Source organism: Vigna radiata, chromosome 2 (assembly GCF_000741045.1).
Source record: "Vigna radiata var. radiata cultivar VC1973A chromosome 2, Vradiata_ver6, whole genome shotgun sequence".
NCBI lineage: Eukaryota > Viridiplantae > Streptophyta > Magnoliopsida > Fabales > Fabaceae > Vigna > Vigna radiata.
Window position 1 is genome coordinate 11828447 of NC_028352.1, and position 20016 is coordinate 11848462.

Sequence of the window (20016 nt, forward strand, 5' to 3'; positions counted from 1 at the left end):
ATTAGGACTAAATTGAGACAAAATAAAAATACAGGGACCAAATTGAAACAAACGCAATGACACGTGGTTTGACAGTGACACGTGGCACTGTCAGTGCCACCTCACACTGTCATTGCTTCGTGGCATAATGTCAACTTGACACGTGACAAATTTTATTTTTAAAAGAAAAAAAATAAAAATAATTAAAAATATATTTAAAAAAATATATTTTAAAAATATATATTTCATTTTAACGGTATTAGTACGGAACTAACGACAGTGACCTAATTGCTTTAATTTTTCAAAAATAGGGATCCAATTGAGAAAAAAAAAATGAAGGACCTAATTGAAAAAAGTTACTGAAAATAGGGACTATCAGAATGATTAAATCAAAAAGTTAAGGTAAAAGTAAAAAAACAAAATTACCTAAGAATATTTTTGAAAAAAAAAATTGGAGAGGTGCAGGAAAAAAAGAAAGTTGTGGTGGTGGAGAGAGCACCCCTCTCCTTCTATTTACAAACCCATTCTGTTCGCGTCACTCATAAAAATAGTTTATAACATTGCCTTAGTTATGTGATATTATCTTATTATATTTCATTAATTTTGTCACATTAGTATTTTTTAAGGTTTTCTTGTAATATTTACTTTTAAATAAGAATTTAAAAAGTTAATTTAGTTATTACATTTTAATATCATTAAATGAAGAGATTGAGGTACTTAATAGATTCCCGGGTTGAAAAGATTTTCTTAAGATTTAAATTAATATATTACTTTTAAGAATTAAGATTTAAGCTTATGACTTCTATTATAATGCTCCAATAAAAATGTAATATCTCAAATGTAGTATAAATATTATAATAGATTTCTGTAAATAATGTATTATATTTAGGGTTTAAATATTCATCAATAATATTTCATATGTAGTTTTCAATTTTATTGTAGTATTTGTAAATTCAAAGTAATTTTTACGTTTTTATTATCATATTATTATAACAATAATATATCGAGTAAAGAATTCAAAGTAATTTTTACGTTTTTATTATTATAACAATAATTTGGGAAATTCTCCTTGATATGGACTAGGATTTTTTATGAAATGTAAAAAGTCATATCAAAATTAACATTTCTCAATGAATATATCAAATGAAAAATGAAATAAAATGTATAATTAGGATAAGAAACCATGGATACTACCTTTCGAGTTTATTCACAGTAATTAGGATAAGAAAGGCAGAAATATACTGAGAATCAAACTGATTGTTCTTCTTAACTGTACCAATTATAGCAATTAAGATTATGAGTAAAAACCATACATGGTCCTTCTTCTTTCACTATCCAACTGCAAAAATCGCAAATGTAATGATCCCTTGTTGCTTTGTAAATAACAAACTTGTGAGAGGCACCTTCCCATGCAAAGGTACAATGGAACAATGTTGTTTGGAAGATGTTAACTCCAAATCTCCACCTAAAAGTTTCATTGTAATGAAGATCTTGCACCCCAAGATCATTGTCTGCAGATTTGCAATGAAACAACAGCTCTTCACGTCCTTCTAAACCATTTTTCACAATCACAGTTGTTTTACTTTCCACAGGAAAGCATCTTGAAAGCAGCCAAACTAAGAAAACACTTCTAACAATTACAAACATTGCACTTTCTTTCATATTCATACGATAATGCTGTGTTTATGTCAGCGATCTATTGTTGAAATGGAAAAGAGAGAAAGAAAACAGAGAAAGGGAAGACAACTGCCTGAGACGAGGAAAATGTTCACTTTTATCCACTATATATTTTCTTCCAACATAACAATATGATAATTGAAAATTAATAATTTACACACTAATTTTTTAACCGTTAAAACATGTTAAACATTAATTTAAATTTCAGTTCATAAATTAATTATAATTTTTATTTATAACAGAAACTATTTTATATGTCAATAAATTTTAAATTTTAGTTTATAATTAAGTTCGTGTCTAAATTAATTATTATCATTATTTTTTTAAAATAAATTATTATTTTAATGATTTTCTTTTAATTAAACACATTAGACCATGAAAATATTTGATTAAAAATCACCTAGAAAGAAAAGTTAATGCAAATTAATAAATGATTTTACTATTCTCAAGTCAAATCACCTTTGCAGCATTATCCAATTTAAAGAGTACATGTGATAATTGAGGGTGTGTTTAATCTGAGGTGATTTGAGAGAAAGGTAGTCAATTTATTTTGAAGAGATTTCAAAATAGTGTATTTTTTTATTTTTTTTTAAGATAATTGGAACTGATTGAGATGAGTTTGAAAATAAATTTAGTATAAAATTTAATTAATGTGATAAATAAAAAATATTATAATTGATACAAAACGAAGATTATTAAATTATATTTATCGATAAAATGATATTTATAAATAATATATTTATTGTTAAAAAAATATTTTAAATGGTAAAAGATAATAATAAAAAATTGAAATAATATTTTATTTAAATAAAGTCAAATTTTTCTGTTTAAAATTTAATTTTTTAATAATATAATTTAGTCATAATTTTTTATTAGTTCCAATTTCCTCAAACTGAACATAATTTTATTATGTAATCCGTCTGTGTTAACAGTAAATTAGGTTGAATCAAACCTAGTCTTAATGATTTGTATGAAATATTAAATGCAGTTGATTATATAATAATGTCTTTCAATATTCATAAATAACTAGTTTTCTTTTATGATACTAAAATATAATAAATTATTTTTATTATATAATTATGAATTAAATATAAATATTTTTTTAAATTTATTGTAAATAACTTTTACTTATTTTATTAATAGTTTTATAATTAAAAAATAACAAAAAAATCAAATTAAAAAATAATTAAATTTACACAAACTGTAAAATTGATAAAATTTTAATTTAAAAAATAATTATTTAAAGTGTAAATTTTGAAAATAAATGTGAACAGAAAATATATTTTATATATTTTTTTATGATAATAAGAAATAATAAAATTATTATTATTCTTATTATTATAATTATAAATTAAACATAAATAATTTTTACAATTATATCGTAAATATTTTTTATTTGTTTCGCACACAAATTTTTTAATTAAAAATAGTTAATTTAAAACAAAAATGGTTAAAATTTAAAAAAGCCGTCTTAAATGGTAAAATTGGAAAACTAATTATTTTAATTTTAAAAAATTACTTTAAAAAATAAATTAGACACTAAAATAAGAAATTTCCTTGTATATAACTATAAAAATATAGATATAGATAAAGACCTTGGTCAAAGACAAAAACAAAATATGTATTAGTTTCTTAATATTCATTTATTGTTCATAAAAGAATTATAATAAAATATGTATTAGTTTCTAAACATTCATTTATTATTCATAAAAGAATTATATTAAATGTGCATTTCTTATGTAACCCCTTTTGCTTGCTCCTTTTTAAATGGTGAAGTTTTTGACAAAGAAATTCGTTTTTTTAGTTAATTTTAAAATAGTATAATTCTTTTAATTATGTTCTTAAGTTAATTAATACATTGTAGAGAAAAATTAGTTATGATAATATAATGACATGAATATACATTGAAACCAAAACTAAAGCGAGTGCATTAAATAGCTCACTTAAAATTATATTAAAAGCAGAAAAAATAAATAATTTTGTCGGTCAAGGTATAAAAGACTAATATATCTACGATAATAACATTTTAATAAAAATAATATTGCATTTTACTTTGCTAAATTTTTAAATCAATATTCTCCATTTACTAAATTTACTTTCATTGTTATTAATTTTTAAAGTTATTATTCACTTATAATAGAGAATCATTTCGGTTTTTATAATTTAACCAACAAAATTAAATCAAAGTATATTTTTATTATTATTATTATTATTATTATTATTATTATTATTATTATTATTATTATTATTATTATTATTATTAAATCATATATTCTTTGCATGGATCAGTTCACTTATCTGAATGATGAATAGAATTATCAATGTATCTCATGGTACATTAAACTAGTCTTAACTCATTCTTGATAAGTCTTAATTCTTAAAGTTCTCTTTCAAGGTAAGTTAGGATCACAAAAATTCAATTAGAAATTAAAAATCACAAAAATAATTTAAAACAAACCATAAACATTGGTTTCTTTAAACCATCCCTCGTATGTTTATTTATATGTTGTTCTATTGCGTTTTTAACCAAAATCATAACGGAATTGCAAAGCGAAAGCCCTTCATAACTAATATTTTTAATTTGAGTTAAATTATTTTTAATATGTTTATAATTATAACGCTTTTCTAATAACATTCTCATACTACTATCTATGGATCCAAAACCAAAAAGAGTATAAATATACGTAAAATATAACAAATATTTCTTTTTTACAAAAATAAAAATAAACTTATAGAAAACTAATCCAATTTTTGATATTGCTCTTGTACCTATTTTTATTTTCGTTCCTGTGTATAGAATAATCATTTTAAATCACAACACAAATAATAAATACATAACACTTATACCTATCTTTATGTTTTTATTTAGTCTTTAATTTTATATTTTTAATTGATTTTTCCTTTAAAAGATGGTTTGAATTAAGATTTATTATAATTAAGTTTACTTATTATGAAATATAAAAATATGTCAAAAATAATTCTTAAATTATATAAATATTTTTTGGATATTGATATATTTTAAAATATCTATCAATTATAATATTCTATTTTCTACCTTCTTTATATATATATATATATATATATATATATATATATATATATATATATATATATTTCATGAACATGTACTTATTTTTCTTATTTTTTGAACTATTAATCAAAAAGTATAGAGATCTTCTCAACTTCTTCATCAGTATTTATTTTATCAAATTTGTTTATAAAGTTAATTTTAATTTGTATATGAATTCAAAATCTCCCAAAACTAATCTTTAAAATATTATTCCTAACAACAACAAAATTCTTGTATTCAAATTTAACCAAAGGAGTACTCAATCACCAAAAAATTGGTAAACACATGGCCACTTGCAAATTATTTTTACGTTCTCACTGGAATTTTGTGCATCACATAATTTGACTTTCCCTTGCTGACATCAACACAGACCTGTCAAGTTATTACATAGATTTTCTCAATTTTGAAATACAAAAATAATATATAATAATAATTATTATTATCTACTGACATCTTTGGATCTCATTTTTTCACATATTTTTGTTTGGAGTATTACAACATTTTGAAATTATTGAGAAAATTATTATAAGATTTAATTGTAACAAATAAAAAATCATGAAAGTTAAATAAATTTGTATTTGTAAAAGCTATTAAAATATGTAATTCAAATGGTAACAAAATATGATTTCGCCATGCAACTACAGATTCTGGAAGAAAAAAGAAATGACCTATCAAAATGCGAATCACGTACGATAGCTAAGTTGTTATTTAAATATAGACAGTATTCTTGAAAAACTCTGCCTTATAGTGATTTAATTAATTGAGTTGAAAAATCACATGGACCATCCGTACAATGTTGCTTGCAAAAGAAAAAAAAATTGCAACATTTCCTACATATCATAATTAAGAAGGAAAAAGATAAGAGCAAATGTGACTATCAAACGTGGTATAGCCGTCCATTGTGTTGACTTTTGGCAATATTTGCCCAGATTAAGGGAATTAATTAACCATCTGTACAATGTGTTGGATTTTGTTTCATCTTAATTTGAATAAGACATTTCAAAGCATAGTTTATTCTTTTGTAAAAATAACATCATTGTAAAAAACAATATTAAAAAGATTGATTTTTTTAGTCGTGATTTTATAAGATCTATGTTTTTTTTTATTATTTCTGTTTACGTAGAAATTAGACCGCTACATAATTAACATTTAAATTATGGTTAATGGGTTAATAATTTAAAATGGGCGAATAATTTGATTGCTAGCAAAATGACTTACTAGATCGAATGACTCATTCTTCTAATCGTTCGGTATATACCATATATCATATAACTTTTTCTTTTTACTTTTACTTCTTTTCAACCTCTAATAAATGAGTAATTATATAACTAATAAGTTCATGATATTTACACTCCATTCAAAAGTATTTTAAGTTGATTTGATTTGATTTTATACTTTTGTAATAGAGTGGAATGAAATTTGGTTCAAATTCTTATGATTATACTTAGGATCAAATGATAAGAGAGTGTTCTAATTATTACAAAATTTTTCAGTATTATTTTCTGGTTATGATTTTATCTTTGTTTTTGGATTTTTCAAATTATTTCTTATTTCTATATTAGTAGGATGATTCTTATAAGTAATGTTGATGTTCTTCATGATGATTTTTTTTTTTCAATTAGAGTGATATTAAAGTTTATGGTTATTTTTAGTATCCTCTATAGTTGTAACATAGTTTGATTATCCACATCAGAAAAGATTAATTTTTTATTATTGAAGAATCATCCTTGCTTGTTAAAGTTGCAAAGTCATTAGCAAGTGCTATCATACAAAGAAATTTGATAAAATGATCAATTTTAGCTTATGGCAAACTTAAGTCAAAGAAATGCTGATACAATTTGGACTACATAAGACACAAGATGTGTGGTGATTAATATTGATTCAAGATGTGTGGTGATTATACATTACATTGGTTAATATTAATGCAAATGTGCACTGAAAGGAAATTCTTAGAATAATTTCATTCGAAGTGAGTATCTCTTTAAATTGAGTCTGAATAATTGTTTGTATAAAAAATAGAGATAAAAATGAATGTGTTTATTTTAATCATGGTGGAGTTAATATATCTTAGAAAGTCCTAGGATAATTAATGGAGTCGGTGATAGTAGGCATATAATGAATTTAAACTTTGTGATGTTTAGACATTCAGTCAAAAAAACACTTTAAATTTGAGGGCAAAGGATTTGGAAGGGTGGTCTATGTATTGTAAACTTCTTTATATAATATTATTCTCATCATGTATAGGTCTTTTTAAAATTTTGTTATAATTTAATGTTATATTTTTGTGTTGATTAATTTTATCTTATTTATTTTATTATGTTTTATGATGTGTTTTTTTGTCATAATGTTTAAAATAACATCTTATATTTTTAATAATATTTTAATAAATTTGTACATAAATAGTATAAGCATAGTGTCCAAAATACTATAATATATTATTAGTTTAACTATTTCTTTTAAAGGTTTACGACCAATTATCGGTTGATAATGGTAAAATAATTTTACAAATTTGAACAACTTTTTTCACCAAAAGTTTAATGTTGGACATTAATAGAATTGACTTAGTCCAAGTTAATATAATCTATTTAATAATTGATGATAAAATCTATTTAATGATTGATGTTCATAGAATTGGTTTATGTTAACAGTTTTCTTATATTAAAAAAATCTAAAAAAATTACTTTTTAACTTTTTCTAATAAATAAATATTTGTATTAATAAATTAAAATGGATTAAATTAATGCTAACTGTAAGGGCTAAGAAAAGCCCGCCAAAAAGGAGAGGACATGTGAGAGTTGGTAGGTAGAGTACTAGTTAAAAAGATAGTAGAATAAAGTAAAACTGAAATGTAATTTAAATAGTTACTCTCAATCCATCTCTGCATTGTGCTACTCCTTCAAAGTCAACTTACTCTTCCTTATTTTCTCTACCATCTCTTCTCTAAATTTCTCCTTCACTGATCCATTGTTCCACAATCAGATAGTGCTTAGGCAAATCTTGGAGTTGCGGGCTTCAATTCAACCGATTAGTTCCTGAATCCTCCACTTAGTAAGTGTTTTTCCCTAATCTGTTCAACTTGGGGCTGTGGTCATGTAATAAATCTGGTTGCATGTAGCCCACTACACGTTCCTTCAATTTCTAGTTTCTATCAGGTTCTAAAATTTGTATTCTATCATCAAATTGATGATCTATAGGTATTGTTAAGGTTTCCCTAAGACGCAGGACATTGTTGGTCTCCTTGAGCTAAAAAGGGGGTTTTGTTTACTGCACTGCTTGAATAGAGGTAAGGGAAGCTAGGCTTCATTTTCTTCTAATGGATTAAAGTTGCTTGACTTGTGATTATGCTTAAAATTTTGAAATATTGTGCATGTGTGAACTGTGTAAAAGGAAATGTTGTTGAGTGAAAATTTAATGAAATTAAGTGTTAGAACATGCGCTTGTTGATGAATTGTGTATGAGACTGTAAATGGTTGATTAGAAACTGTAATAAGTGAGATTTTGTGGTGTAGTAGAATTACTGAGATGTTGGAAATTGTTATAATGCAGCCTGTTAGACAGAAAGTTAAGTGAGCTAAGTGTTTTAAGCTAAATTAAGGGAAGTGGCATAGTGATTTTGAGATCGAGGAGTTATGGTCTTACTTAGACCATTGGGATAGTTTAGATAGGTTATTTCTAACCTGTTAGGATTGTCTAAATGGCTTAAAATAGTTTCTAAGTAGTAAAATCAGAATTTGGATGTCTTAATTGATAGAAATAGAGATTTAGAGCATAAAACCATGAAACAGGTCGCATAGCGCACAAGGTAAAAAGGCAAGACAACAAAAATTTGCACAGCACACCACCCTTGGTGCGCTGAGCGAATTTTCCTGATGGGCATGATAGCAAAAATTCGCACAGCATGACATCAAAAATTCGCATAGCGCACACCTTTGGTGCACTGAGCGAATTTTCCTGACAGGGAAGCCTTTCTGCTAAAATTCGCATAGTGAATTTGATCTGCTATGCAGATTTCTCACAAGGTTTCAGACCCCCTTTCATCCGGAAGGCGCACCACCCACGCATAGCTGATTAAATGGGTTAATTTCCCAACCCCTAACAGTGGCAAAGTGAATTGATTTCGCAGAGCCACACAAAAAACCCGAGAGCAGTTCCCATATAGGATTGCATAGTGCACCCCATGCGCTATGCGAATGTCCTCGCAGCGACCCCTTTCCAGGACGTTTCGCTGTGCGAATTCCTCTCGCACAACGAACCTGCATAATCTGCAAACTCCAATTTCTGCAGATTCGCAGAACTCAACCACTCACATTTTGCTTTAGGCCTTTTTATGAACTCCTTCATTTCTTTATCTCCTTCATTCATTATAATCTTAATCTCTATTTTTTTTTTCTTTGTTTACATTTGATTTTTGTTAAACATTAAGAAGCTACATGAAAACTTTATTTCTAAGTTATTGTTATTAGGTTGTACCAACACAAATTAAATTAATATTAAAAATAAATTTTATTTAAGTTGACTTAATCAATATTAAATTAAATATATTTTAAAATAAAAACACATTAACTTTGATTAGGATGATATTGAATTGCTTTAATTAAAAAAGTGATTTAAAATTAATAATGAATTAGCGTTGACTAGATAATAAATCTTAAAAAATCAACACTAACAAACTACTTTTCATGATTTTAGAGTCGCATGTCCAATCAAACACAAATTTAAATAGTTATTTATTATTACTTTTTGTTTATTAGCGGAAGCTTTTAATCTATGTTAATATTTATTTTTTAACGTATATTTGTATATCTTATGAGTTTATATATATATAATTTTTATTTTTACTTCTTTGCGTATATAGTTTGATCAAAAGGAAATAGCTGGTATATGAACTCGTGCTATTAATGGATTTATAAAATATATTTTGATATCTTATTTTTTATTTAAAATGAAAATATCAAAATTTCATTTTTATTAATTATATTTTAGTAAATTATAAGGAATTTTCATTGTTTCCTCATTCATTTTAGACAAAGAATTGAATTTGGTTAAGAAGTAAAATTAGGGCTAGGTTTTCTGTTTCTTAAAAGAGAAAATATTGCACAATGTGAAGAACAAAAAAGTCAATGAAATATAAATGTTATTTGATTTCATTCGTTTCCGTTCTTTGGGTGTTTGAACTTCTTCGTTGAAATATTCTTTTGTTTTTTTTTTTCTCAACTATAAATAAATAAAAAATAGAATATGACTTTTGTTCATAACAATTATAATTTGTTAATTAATTGATGGATGAAGCATTTTAATGCCCTCTTCCTCATTCTTGGTTATTGTTGGTTGATTATCAACATGTTTTAAGTGCATATTAGCCATTATAAAGAAAATCAACTCAAGATTTGTTCAATGCTACGAGCTAATTAATAATGGTTCATCCAAAAGTCATGAAATTAAAGTGTTTTAATTGACCTGCTATTAATTAAAGTCAAATATGAAAAATGCCTATTGGAACGTGTCAAACTCCAGGGTGAGGCTGCTTCCAAACTTTATATCTGTCAAAGTCTTCAAACATTACTAATATCAAGTATTTTTCAGAATTTAATCACAGTCTAAAAGTCTACAATAATTGTTTCCATCTCAAAAATTTTAGATTTTTTATTTAAATTACTTTTAATCTTTAATTTTTTAAACTATATGAGATTATTGATCTATCAGAATAGTAATATTTTTACATTCTGATTCAATATTACTAGTTTAATTTGTTTGTTTCTCATTTCTTCTAATTTTATCTTCTTGATTGAATTTTCATGTAATTTGCTTAATTAAACTCTTATACCAATTTAAACCCTCCCTACTAAAAGGCATCAATAGACAAACTTAAATTCTCTATCTTCATTTTGTTAGAATTGTCACAGGGATTTAAACATTTTTACACACAGAAAAATTACTTCAAATTTAAATGTGTATTAAAACTAGCGTTCAATATCTAGAACATTTTTCTCTTAAATAAGCAACGTTTGTATATAAGTATCATTGATAATAAATTTACTAACTATATTGCTTAACTTTAAGTAAACTACAACTGAATTCCACTAGAGATTATATAAGCTTTTAATAAATTATCTCGATCTTAAATAAATGTGTAGTTTTATAAAAAATTAAAAGTATCTAGTTAGGCTAAAATATTAAAAATAACTCATGGTTCATCTCACCAACCTCCACATGATCATATATATATATATATATATAACCACCAATTAACAGCCAAATATATTTAAATTTTTCAAAAATAAAATATGTAGCCATATAAACTTGTATTGATTAGTCCATAATCATAGATTATTGGAGATTAGTCAATGTGTGTTTGGCTGTACATGGCCAAGATTTTACAGAATTGAAGCATCAAAATTCATCATATTGACAGCTCTGACGGCTTTGAAAAAAAGCATTATGTACGGTGTACTTTGTTCTAAGATTCAACCATAAAACAAAAACATATATGTTGCTTGTGGGACTAATTTATTAATATATTTTTCTTGTTTTAGTGGCAAATCCAAACCCTCTTCTGTCACTACCACACAACATCTCTATAAAAAGATCACTTCAACTTGGCACAGTTCTTCATATTCTTCACCAAAATCTTGCCCTAACATAAGCCTACTGTCATATACTATCATGGATATCTATGCTTACACATCACAATTATAGTTTTGTCTTCTCTTTTCTCAAGATCTTTGGCAGAAAGTGTAGAAAATTAAGGAATCAAAGGCTTGTTCTTATGGAAATAGGAGAAGAAAGATCCCTGGAAGAAACTGCAACATGGGCTGTATCAGTTTTTTGCTTCTTCCTTCTTCTAATATCTTTGATCATTGAGGGTAGTCTCCACAAGTTGTCTGAGGTATTGTTCAGAATTCCAATAGAAAATGCATTCAAAAAAGAACTTTTGATTATAAATTCTTTAAACACAGTTCCAATATATAAAGAGAAGTAAAATATAGCTTTAAAATACGTGTTTTGGTTCATGGTAAATATTTAAAATCGATTAATTCTGACTATATTTTTGGTTTATATGCTCCAGATTTTAAGGAAAAGGAAAGGAAAATCACTAGGGAGGGCATTGACTAAAACCAAAACAGGTTGGTGCATATCTGGAATTGACTTTGTTATTAATTATTATCTTCTATCTGCAACTTGCAATCATTAAGATGGATAATTCATAATTAGTTTTATGAGAAACAAAAATAACTGTGATTTTGATGAAACGCTTATGAATTTGGTATCATAGAAATGATGAAATTCGGTTTCATGTCCTTTCTTCTCACCATCATGTCGGAAGTGCCAATATCGAAAATATGCATCAACAAGGATGTGGCAACATATTTTCTGCCATGCAAAGATGCTGCAGAATTAACAGGGTTTTCAGCTACTCATACATCAACCTCACAATTTGACGTAGCACCTGCAACAAACGAATCTGAAGTTGAGGTCAACTATTGTGAAGCAAAGGTCAAACGATTTAATTTAATTATATTTCTTAATCATTAAATTTTAAATCTAATTCAAGATTTACACCCACTTATTTATTTTAAATTCGTGATATAGAATTTCCAATAATCAAGTTCCTTAAGTGTGTAGATAAATAAATAAAGATGTTTTATATCCATTCATCAAACACATACAGTAAGTCAAATGCAACTAATGGCATAATCATATTATATTAATTAAAAACTATAAATTAAAAAATTTGTTATGATGACATGCAGGGTATGGTTAGTTTAATTTCAAGTGATGGAATCCTGCAACTGAATATATTCATCTCCTTTCTGGCTGTGTTTCACATCTTGTTCTGTACATTGACAATGTGCCTCGGGAAGGCAAAGGTATGTCCACCATTTTCAATCATTTGGAAATTAGAAGGAAGAATTTTTCCACACATAACAGTTTTCATAACACGTAACCTGAAAGCTGAGAAGAACCATACACTGGCTTTTTTATATATAGTAAACTTTTCAACATTATTTCTTATATCATTATCAGCATATAAATTCTAGTGCGATACTATTTACTTAGTCAGAAGTCACCAACTGTCCACCATTACACCTAAAGCAAAAGTTTGATTATTCTCTTAATATATATTCGCTCCTTTATTTAATTTATAAACACATATAGATTTATATATCTAAAATTGCATATACTAATTTAATACTACTTATTTAGAATATAATTAACAATTGTATTAATTTAACCAAAATATTGTACCAAAGTTAATCAAAATATTGTGGTATTGAAAAAAAATTAATATATATCATATGTCCCCATTATAACGAAAAAGAAATTTGAATTATGCAACAAATTATTTTAACTTATTTAATCAATTAACTTTGATTCCATACACAAATATATTCATAGTTGATTTTTTTTTTATATTATCATAAGGTTGGTAACAATTTAATTTATGTAATATTTAGATATATTATAATTAGCATATTGGTTAATTAACTAACAATTATACTAGTTTAAACAAAATATTACACTAATTTAACCAACGAAATATAGAATATGTATACCCAAGTTGAAATATACATTTATCATTTTTCTTTAATTATTTTAATCCCAAGTTAAATTATATCCAAACAACAATGATGATTAGAAATGACAGTACACAACTAAATTTATTCTACATAATCCCCATTTTTTATTATTGTATAATTTGCCACAATATAGACCAAGAAAATCTTACATAAGCTATATATATATATATATATATATATATATATATATATATATATATATATCTTTGTTCGCATCTTCATTTTCTCCTATTTCAACTAAATTCATTCAAAGGCCAAATGAGGTTTGACTGCTTGTGATTAAATGATAATTTTCTTTTTGGAATATATAACCAATGTTTTCATTTTCTTTCTGCTTTTTTAAAAATATTTTTACTATTTACATTTTTTACAACTTTTATACAAAATTTTCAAAATAAAAGATTAAATGAAAATTAGATGATGACATTTTTATAATGGAAAGTAGAAACAATAAAGTATCCTCTCAAACTAGACATCCCATTGTTAAAATAAATTTTCCATTTCAATTATAAATAAAAGTATTGATACAAACTAAGTCCTCACTTTCTATACCTCAAAACCATCCTAATTTTAAAAAAAAAGTATAACGTGTTTCCTTTTCTGACAGTGCAATATTTTGCTAAAAATAAGACTCGTAGAGGGTTAAGTTTTAATGTACATGAGATAGATTTTTTGAACGAATGATATAGGTGCTAAGAGGAAAATCTATGTACATATATTCTATAAATAGATTGAAGCAGTCCAAATACTTCATTATATATATAAATATTTATTTGTCGATAAAAAGAAAAAGTGCAATATTTACATTTATATATTCATCTTAAAATATAAAAGCTTTATAATTTTCATGTAGGATGGTATAAACATCACAACAAAAAGGGTCATCATATTTTATAGTAATGAATACTATTGGAAATTTCAAGTGTAAATTTAAGTTTTACACTAATTAAAAATGAAAAAAAAATTAAAAAATCATACAAAGAATCATAAAGTTATTATCTTACGTTACATTCAAGTTTTAGAATAATATTCATTGGTTATGTACATATACTGACACGGACATTAAACACAACACATATATAGACATTTCAACAGGTGTAATCTCAAAGATTTATATGTTCAAAACCATCTACAAAAAGTTTACTCAGATATAATAATCTAAACATATTATTATTAAAATAAAACTTAACCTAATTCATTTATGTAATATCTAAACAGTAAAAAGTAATATCATATAAGATTTTGTTGTTTATTTCTATAATCATAATGAAAACTTATGCAAACAAGTTAGTGTTTTTAAAATATCATTTTGTTTATTTTTATTAATATTATGTTAGAGTTTATGTCAAGATTATGTTATAGATAAAAAGGTATCTTTTAAATTAGACACTTCGTCTAGTATCGCTATTCTATACATGCTGAGTGTAGGTACTAACCATTATTTTGGAGACATGTCCAAGCTTGATAGTATTAGTTCAATCCACAATTGAAATTACATTTTTTTTTTGTTGACAGATGAGAAGATGGAAAAGATGGGAGGAGGAGACTCGAACACTGGAATATCAGATAGCTAATGGTGACCTAAGTTCTTGATTTATTTGTCATTGTAGAGAAACTGTACTTAGGTTTTACAAGAAAAATATATCAAATGACATTCACTGTTACATAGTGTTCTTTACTTTTATTCCTCCTTAAATTTTCCTTTTGCAGACCCAAGAAGGTTCCAATATACAGGTCAAACAATGATTGGAAAACGTCATTTGAATTTCTGGAGTTATCATTCTCCCTTGCTTTGGATGGTAAGTGAAAGTAAACCAAAATTTAAATGTAATAGTTATCATTCTCTCTTTCTATTTACAATGTCTTCCCTTCATATGATTTCTGATGTTAGAAGAAGTTTAAACAAGTAAAAAATCTTCAATTCTGATGTTAAATATTGCCAGCAAACCATCCAAATATTCACCTTATTGATTAAAAGTTATGTTGGTTCTATAGGTTTGCTTTGTTCGGCAGTTTTATGTCTCAGTCTCAAAAGATGATTACTATACTCTACGAAATGGGTTCATTGCAGTAAGTGAAAATCATCTATACCAAGTCTCTTACTAGGAATTCATGGCACTGTTTTAGCATCAAGAATTTAGACAAAATTTACTGTTTATAGGTTTTGGCTTTACTGGAACGAGCCTCATTATAATAAAGTAAGTTATCAAACATTCTTATTCCCTAGTAACACCAAACAAGGCTTTTTTCTTTGCTAAAATTGCAGGCTAATATTTCTTTAGGCAGCAATTTCAACTTCAAGAAATTTCTTTCCCGCACTTATGATGAAGATTTCGAGAAGGTTATGGGAATCAGGTACTGATCAAATCAGAAACAAGGTTCCTAGTATTGTAAACAACCAGTTTCTGTCACCTCAATATTTATATAGCAGATTCTTGTAGTTGTAAAAGATTAAATTTCAAGGTTGAAAAACTCACAAACCCCAGCTTTTGATGCTCTTGCAGGATTTGGATCTGGATTTTCTCCATACTTTTCATCTTTTTTAGTGCACATGGTATGAGATGTGGTATTAATATCTCCCTAGTATACACAGCAAGTTTCTCTTTTAAATTATAGGTTTAAACCTCTTTTTGGTCCCTAAGTTATAAGCGGATGTTCAGTTTAGTCCCCGTTTTTAATAATGTAAATCTTTGGTCCCTAAATTATAAAAAATGTATCAAATGAGTCCTTTTTTAACTTGAAATACTGTTTTTGGTTGTTTCTTAACAACTGCTACATCTTTAAATTGCTCTGATTTGTCTCTTAATAATAACAGCACTTTAGATTCCTCTTTGTACTTTGACCATAAACATCAAAAAAGGACTCTTTTGATACATTTTTTATAACTTAGGAATCAAAGGTTTACATTTTTAAAAGCGGAGACTAAACTGAACATCCACTCACAACTTAGGGACCAAAAAGAGGTTTAAACCTAAATTATATAGTCAAACTTATAAACAATCTTTTACATACGATTTCTTGAAAAGTTTATCCAAACAAAGACTACTACAGTTGTATGGGATAAAAATAATTTCTTTTGCAACAAACCTTCAGTGTTTAACAAATGGTTTCGTTTTTCTTGCAGAGTTCTATAATTACTACTGGCTTCCATTTATTCCACTTATGGTACACTTTATCTATTTCACACAATAACAAAAATGTGATTTGTATTTTTTTGATTCTGTCTTGACTTGTTTTCATTATATTTTGTATTTAAGGTTGCTTTACTAGCTGGGACAAAACTCCAAGTCATAATAACAAAGATGTGTGTAGATAGTTGCAAGGCAAACCCAGTGATCAAAGGAAGTCTACTAGTAACACCCAGTGATGCCCATTTCTGGTTTCATAGACCTGAATGGCTTCTGCATTTACTCAAGTTCATCCTTATCCAGGTAGGTATATATATTATAACAAACATATCATAGATGAAATCATTAAAAGTATCATCATGCAAGTTGAAAGGATTTTGCTTATGTTTAAACATCCTAATGAGTCATTGTTACTGTTTTTGACAGAACTCCTTTCAACTTGCATTCTTCACCTGGACTTGGGTAAGTAATGATACTCTAGAGAAGTTTATTTTTTTGTGCTGATAATACTCACAAACAACAGTATGAATTTGGTCCAAGGTCTTGCTTCAATAGAGAAAATGAGGACATTGGCATAAGGATTGGAATGGGTATAGCTGTGCAGCTTCTTTGTGGTTATGTCACCCTTCCCCTTTTTGCACTTGTTACTCAGGTAAATATAAATTAAGTCCTTTAGATATTATAATGTAAAATTTACATGTAACTGAAGCTAATTAACAAGGGAGGAGAAACATTATTCACATACTTTAATAGAATCTCTTAGTAAACATGACACTCACATTACATTGTCATTGTGTCACAGATGGGTTCTAGCATGAGGAGAGAAATTTTCACCGAGAGTGTTTCTATGGGCCTCAAAAATTGGCACAAAAGGGCTAAACAATCTCTGCAGAACAACTCAACTTCAAGAAAACACTCAGACTCTTTGCATTCCAAAGGAGGTGACAATTCAGCAAGAGGAACAATGCATAGTTTGAACAACCCAGATATTGTAGTGCTCACAAACAACCCTTCTCCCTCTAATGAGGGAGAAAGCATTGCTCCCACCAATAATGAGCAAGATGTATCAAGTCCTTCGACTTCAGAAATCACAGCTACTGAGGAAGAGAATTCCAAGATCATCACCAGAGGAACCTATGACGGTGAGATCTCATTTGGTAGCAGCTGGAAGAATGTAGGAAGTAGCAGAGGCATTGGAGAAATTGTCTCAATAACTGAAGAAGATGACGTTGAAAAATTACCTGAATTTATCCATAGATAATACATATGTAACATGCAACATTTATGAGCATCACTAAGAAACTTTAGTCCCTTAAGGGTATACCGTTTTGTTTTGCGCATATGTCCTTTAAACGATACTTGTTGCAAGACATGTTTCACTTGATAGATTTTTGAACAAAATTGCTTTGGAAGATTCACTTAGATACTTAAATGCTCATCACTTTGTGAAAGTATATATAACTTTAAGCATAATGTCTTGATAATTGTATAGGCTTTTCCTACTTATAAAACGCTTCTTCTCAAGAACATGTAATGTCATTTTAGCCTATCTCTTTCTTTATTTAGCATTTAGCAATTTAGCACTAGTAAAAAAATAGGCAAACTTAAATTTTAAATCTTTAATTAAGCAACAAATTTAAATTTTAACTTTATTGTGTATGAACAAACATATATTTTCCACCCAAAACTGAAAATCCAGCCACATATTCCGTTGGCATCTCCCCAAATAATTAACCAGTTACCGCAATGAACCACCACAAGATTCATCTTTCTTATATTCAAGTTCCATACACAATAGAGATAAAATTTGAATGTAATACAACATAAAAAATTCTCATAACCAATAACTCTTCCAATTCAATTCATCTTCACAACCAAACAATACAACAAAAACCCATAAATTTAGTGATATATTTTACACAACATAATACAAATAAAAAATAGGAGTAGAGAAATTGGAGCCATTAATAATCATTCACAAGAAACCCTAAAGCCCTAAAAATCTATAACAGATGGCAATGGCAGCAACAACAATGAAGACGACAGCAACTACGACAATGACAGTGGTAGCGGCAAAGACAACGTGAGAGGCATAGGCGGTAGCGCGAGAAGCACTGGTGGTAGCGACACACAAGAGGAAATGGCGGCAGCGGCAACGTGAGAAGCGACGGTGGCAGCGACAACGCGAGAGGCGGCGTCGACAACAGCAGCACGAGAGGCGACGACGACAATGACAACACGAGAGGCAATAGCTAGATATATCTTCGCCTATCAACAATCTCCCCCAAATTATATACAATGTTTAATCGATAATTTCACCCAGAAATGTAATGTGCAATATGTTTAAACTTATGACTCATTTACATACAATGAATACATGTATAAAGAATTTCAAGCACAAACATAATGATGATAAAGCAATTGTTATGCCATTTATTGTGCAAGAAACCATAAAACATTTCTTTTGTTCATCTTCAAAAACGTATATATGAGATGGGTATAGCGAGATATAGCTCCCCCTATCAACAATCTCCCCCTTTGTTGATGATGTCCAACAAAAAATATGTTTTTCAGTTACTCTATCCCTTTAGGCATTAGCAAAAAATGGCAAAATAAGTAACATAGAAATAAGTGTTAAATGAAAACATCAAAAATAATCCTTACAGACCATTAAAGAGGGTGATGCTACCCCTGTCATTAAGAGATGTAGGACTATACCGGATCTTGGAAGTCTCAAATACTTCTTAGGCATTGAACAAACACAATCAAAAGATGGAGTTGTAATCTCCCAAAGGAAGTATGCTCTTGATATATTACAAGAAACAGACATGATTGATTGCAGACCGGTAGACAGTCCCATGGACCTAAACCAGAAATTAAAGATAGAAGAAGGTGAATTATTCTCTGATCCAGAGAGGTATAGGAGACTTGTTGGAAAACTGATTTATCTCACTATTACAAGGCCAGATCTGTCCTTTGCAGTTGGAGTGGTTAGTCAGTTCATGCAGGCTCCATGTGTTGACCATTGGAATGCTCTCATTCGCATTCTAAGGTATGTCAAAAAGGCTCCCGGGCAAGGACTGTTATATGAAGATAAAGGAAGCATTCAAGTCTCTGGGTATTGTGATGCAGATTGGGTAGGCTCGCCTATTGATAGACGGTCTACTACACGATATTGTGTTTTTTTGGGAGGAAACATTATTTCATGGAAAAGTAAGAAACAAAATGTAGTAGCTCGATCAACANCGGAAGCTGAGTATAGGGCAATGGCGTCACTAACATGTGAACTTATATGGGTGAAACAATTCCTTCAAGAGCTTAAATTCTGTGACATCCATACTATGAAGATGTATTGCGACAATCAAGTTGCGCTCCACGTTGCATCAAATCCAGTGTTTCACGAGAGGACTAAACATATAGAAATTGATTGTCATTTTGTTCGTGAAAAGTTGTTGACTAAAGAAATATGTACTGAGTTTATTGGGTCAAACGATCAACTCGCAGATGTATTGACTAAATCATTAAGGGGTCCTCGGATTGAGTTTATTTGTTCCAAGCTTGGTACATAAAATTTGTATGCTCC

At 27.7% G+C, this 20016-nt stretch overlaps 2 protein-coding genes across 2 annotated transcripts; both read left to right on the top strand.

Moving 5' to 3' along the window:
* The first annotated feature begins 11492 nt into the window (after positions 1-11492).
* LOC106780426 (MLO-like protein 12) lies at positions 11493-17860 on the top strand. The gene is made up of 14 exons (XM_014668713.2): positions 11493-11612; positions 11793-11850; positions 12000-12220; positions 12478-12594; positions 14821-14881; positions 15016-15104; positions 15301-15375; positions 15572-15660; positions 15810-15859; positions 16430-16470; positions 16563-16736; positions 16860-16895; positions 16957-17085; positions 17236-17860. Exons 1-14 carry the CDS (start codon positions 11493-11495, stop codon positions 17692-17694), a joined length of 1719 nt encoding a protein of 572 aa, XP_014524199.1. The 3' UTR covers positions 17695-17860.
* Positions 17861-19205: 1345 nt separating this feature from the next.
* LOC111241281 (uncharacterized mitochondrial protein AtMg00810-like) lies at positions 19206-20002 on the top strand. Its single transcript, XM_022778645.1, has one exon. It carries the CDS (start codon positions 19262-19264, stop codon positions 20000-20002), a length of 741 nt encoding a protein of 246 aa, XP_022634366.1. The 5' UTR covers positions 19206-19261.
* The last annotated feature ends 14 nt before the right edge of the window (positions 20003-20016 follow it).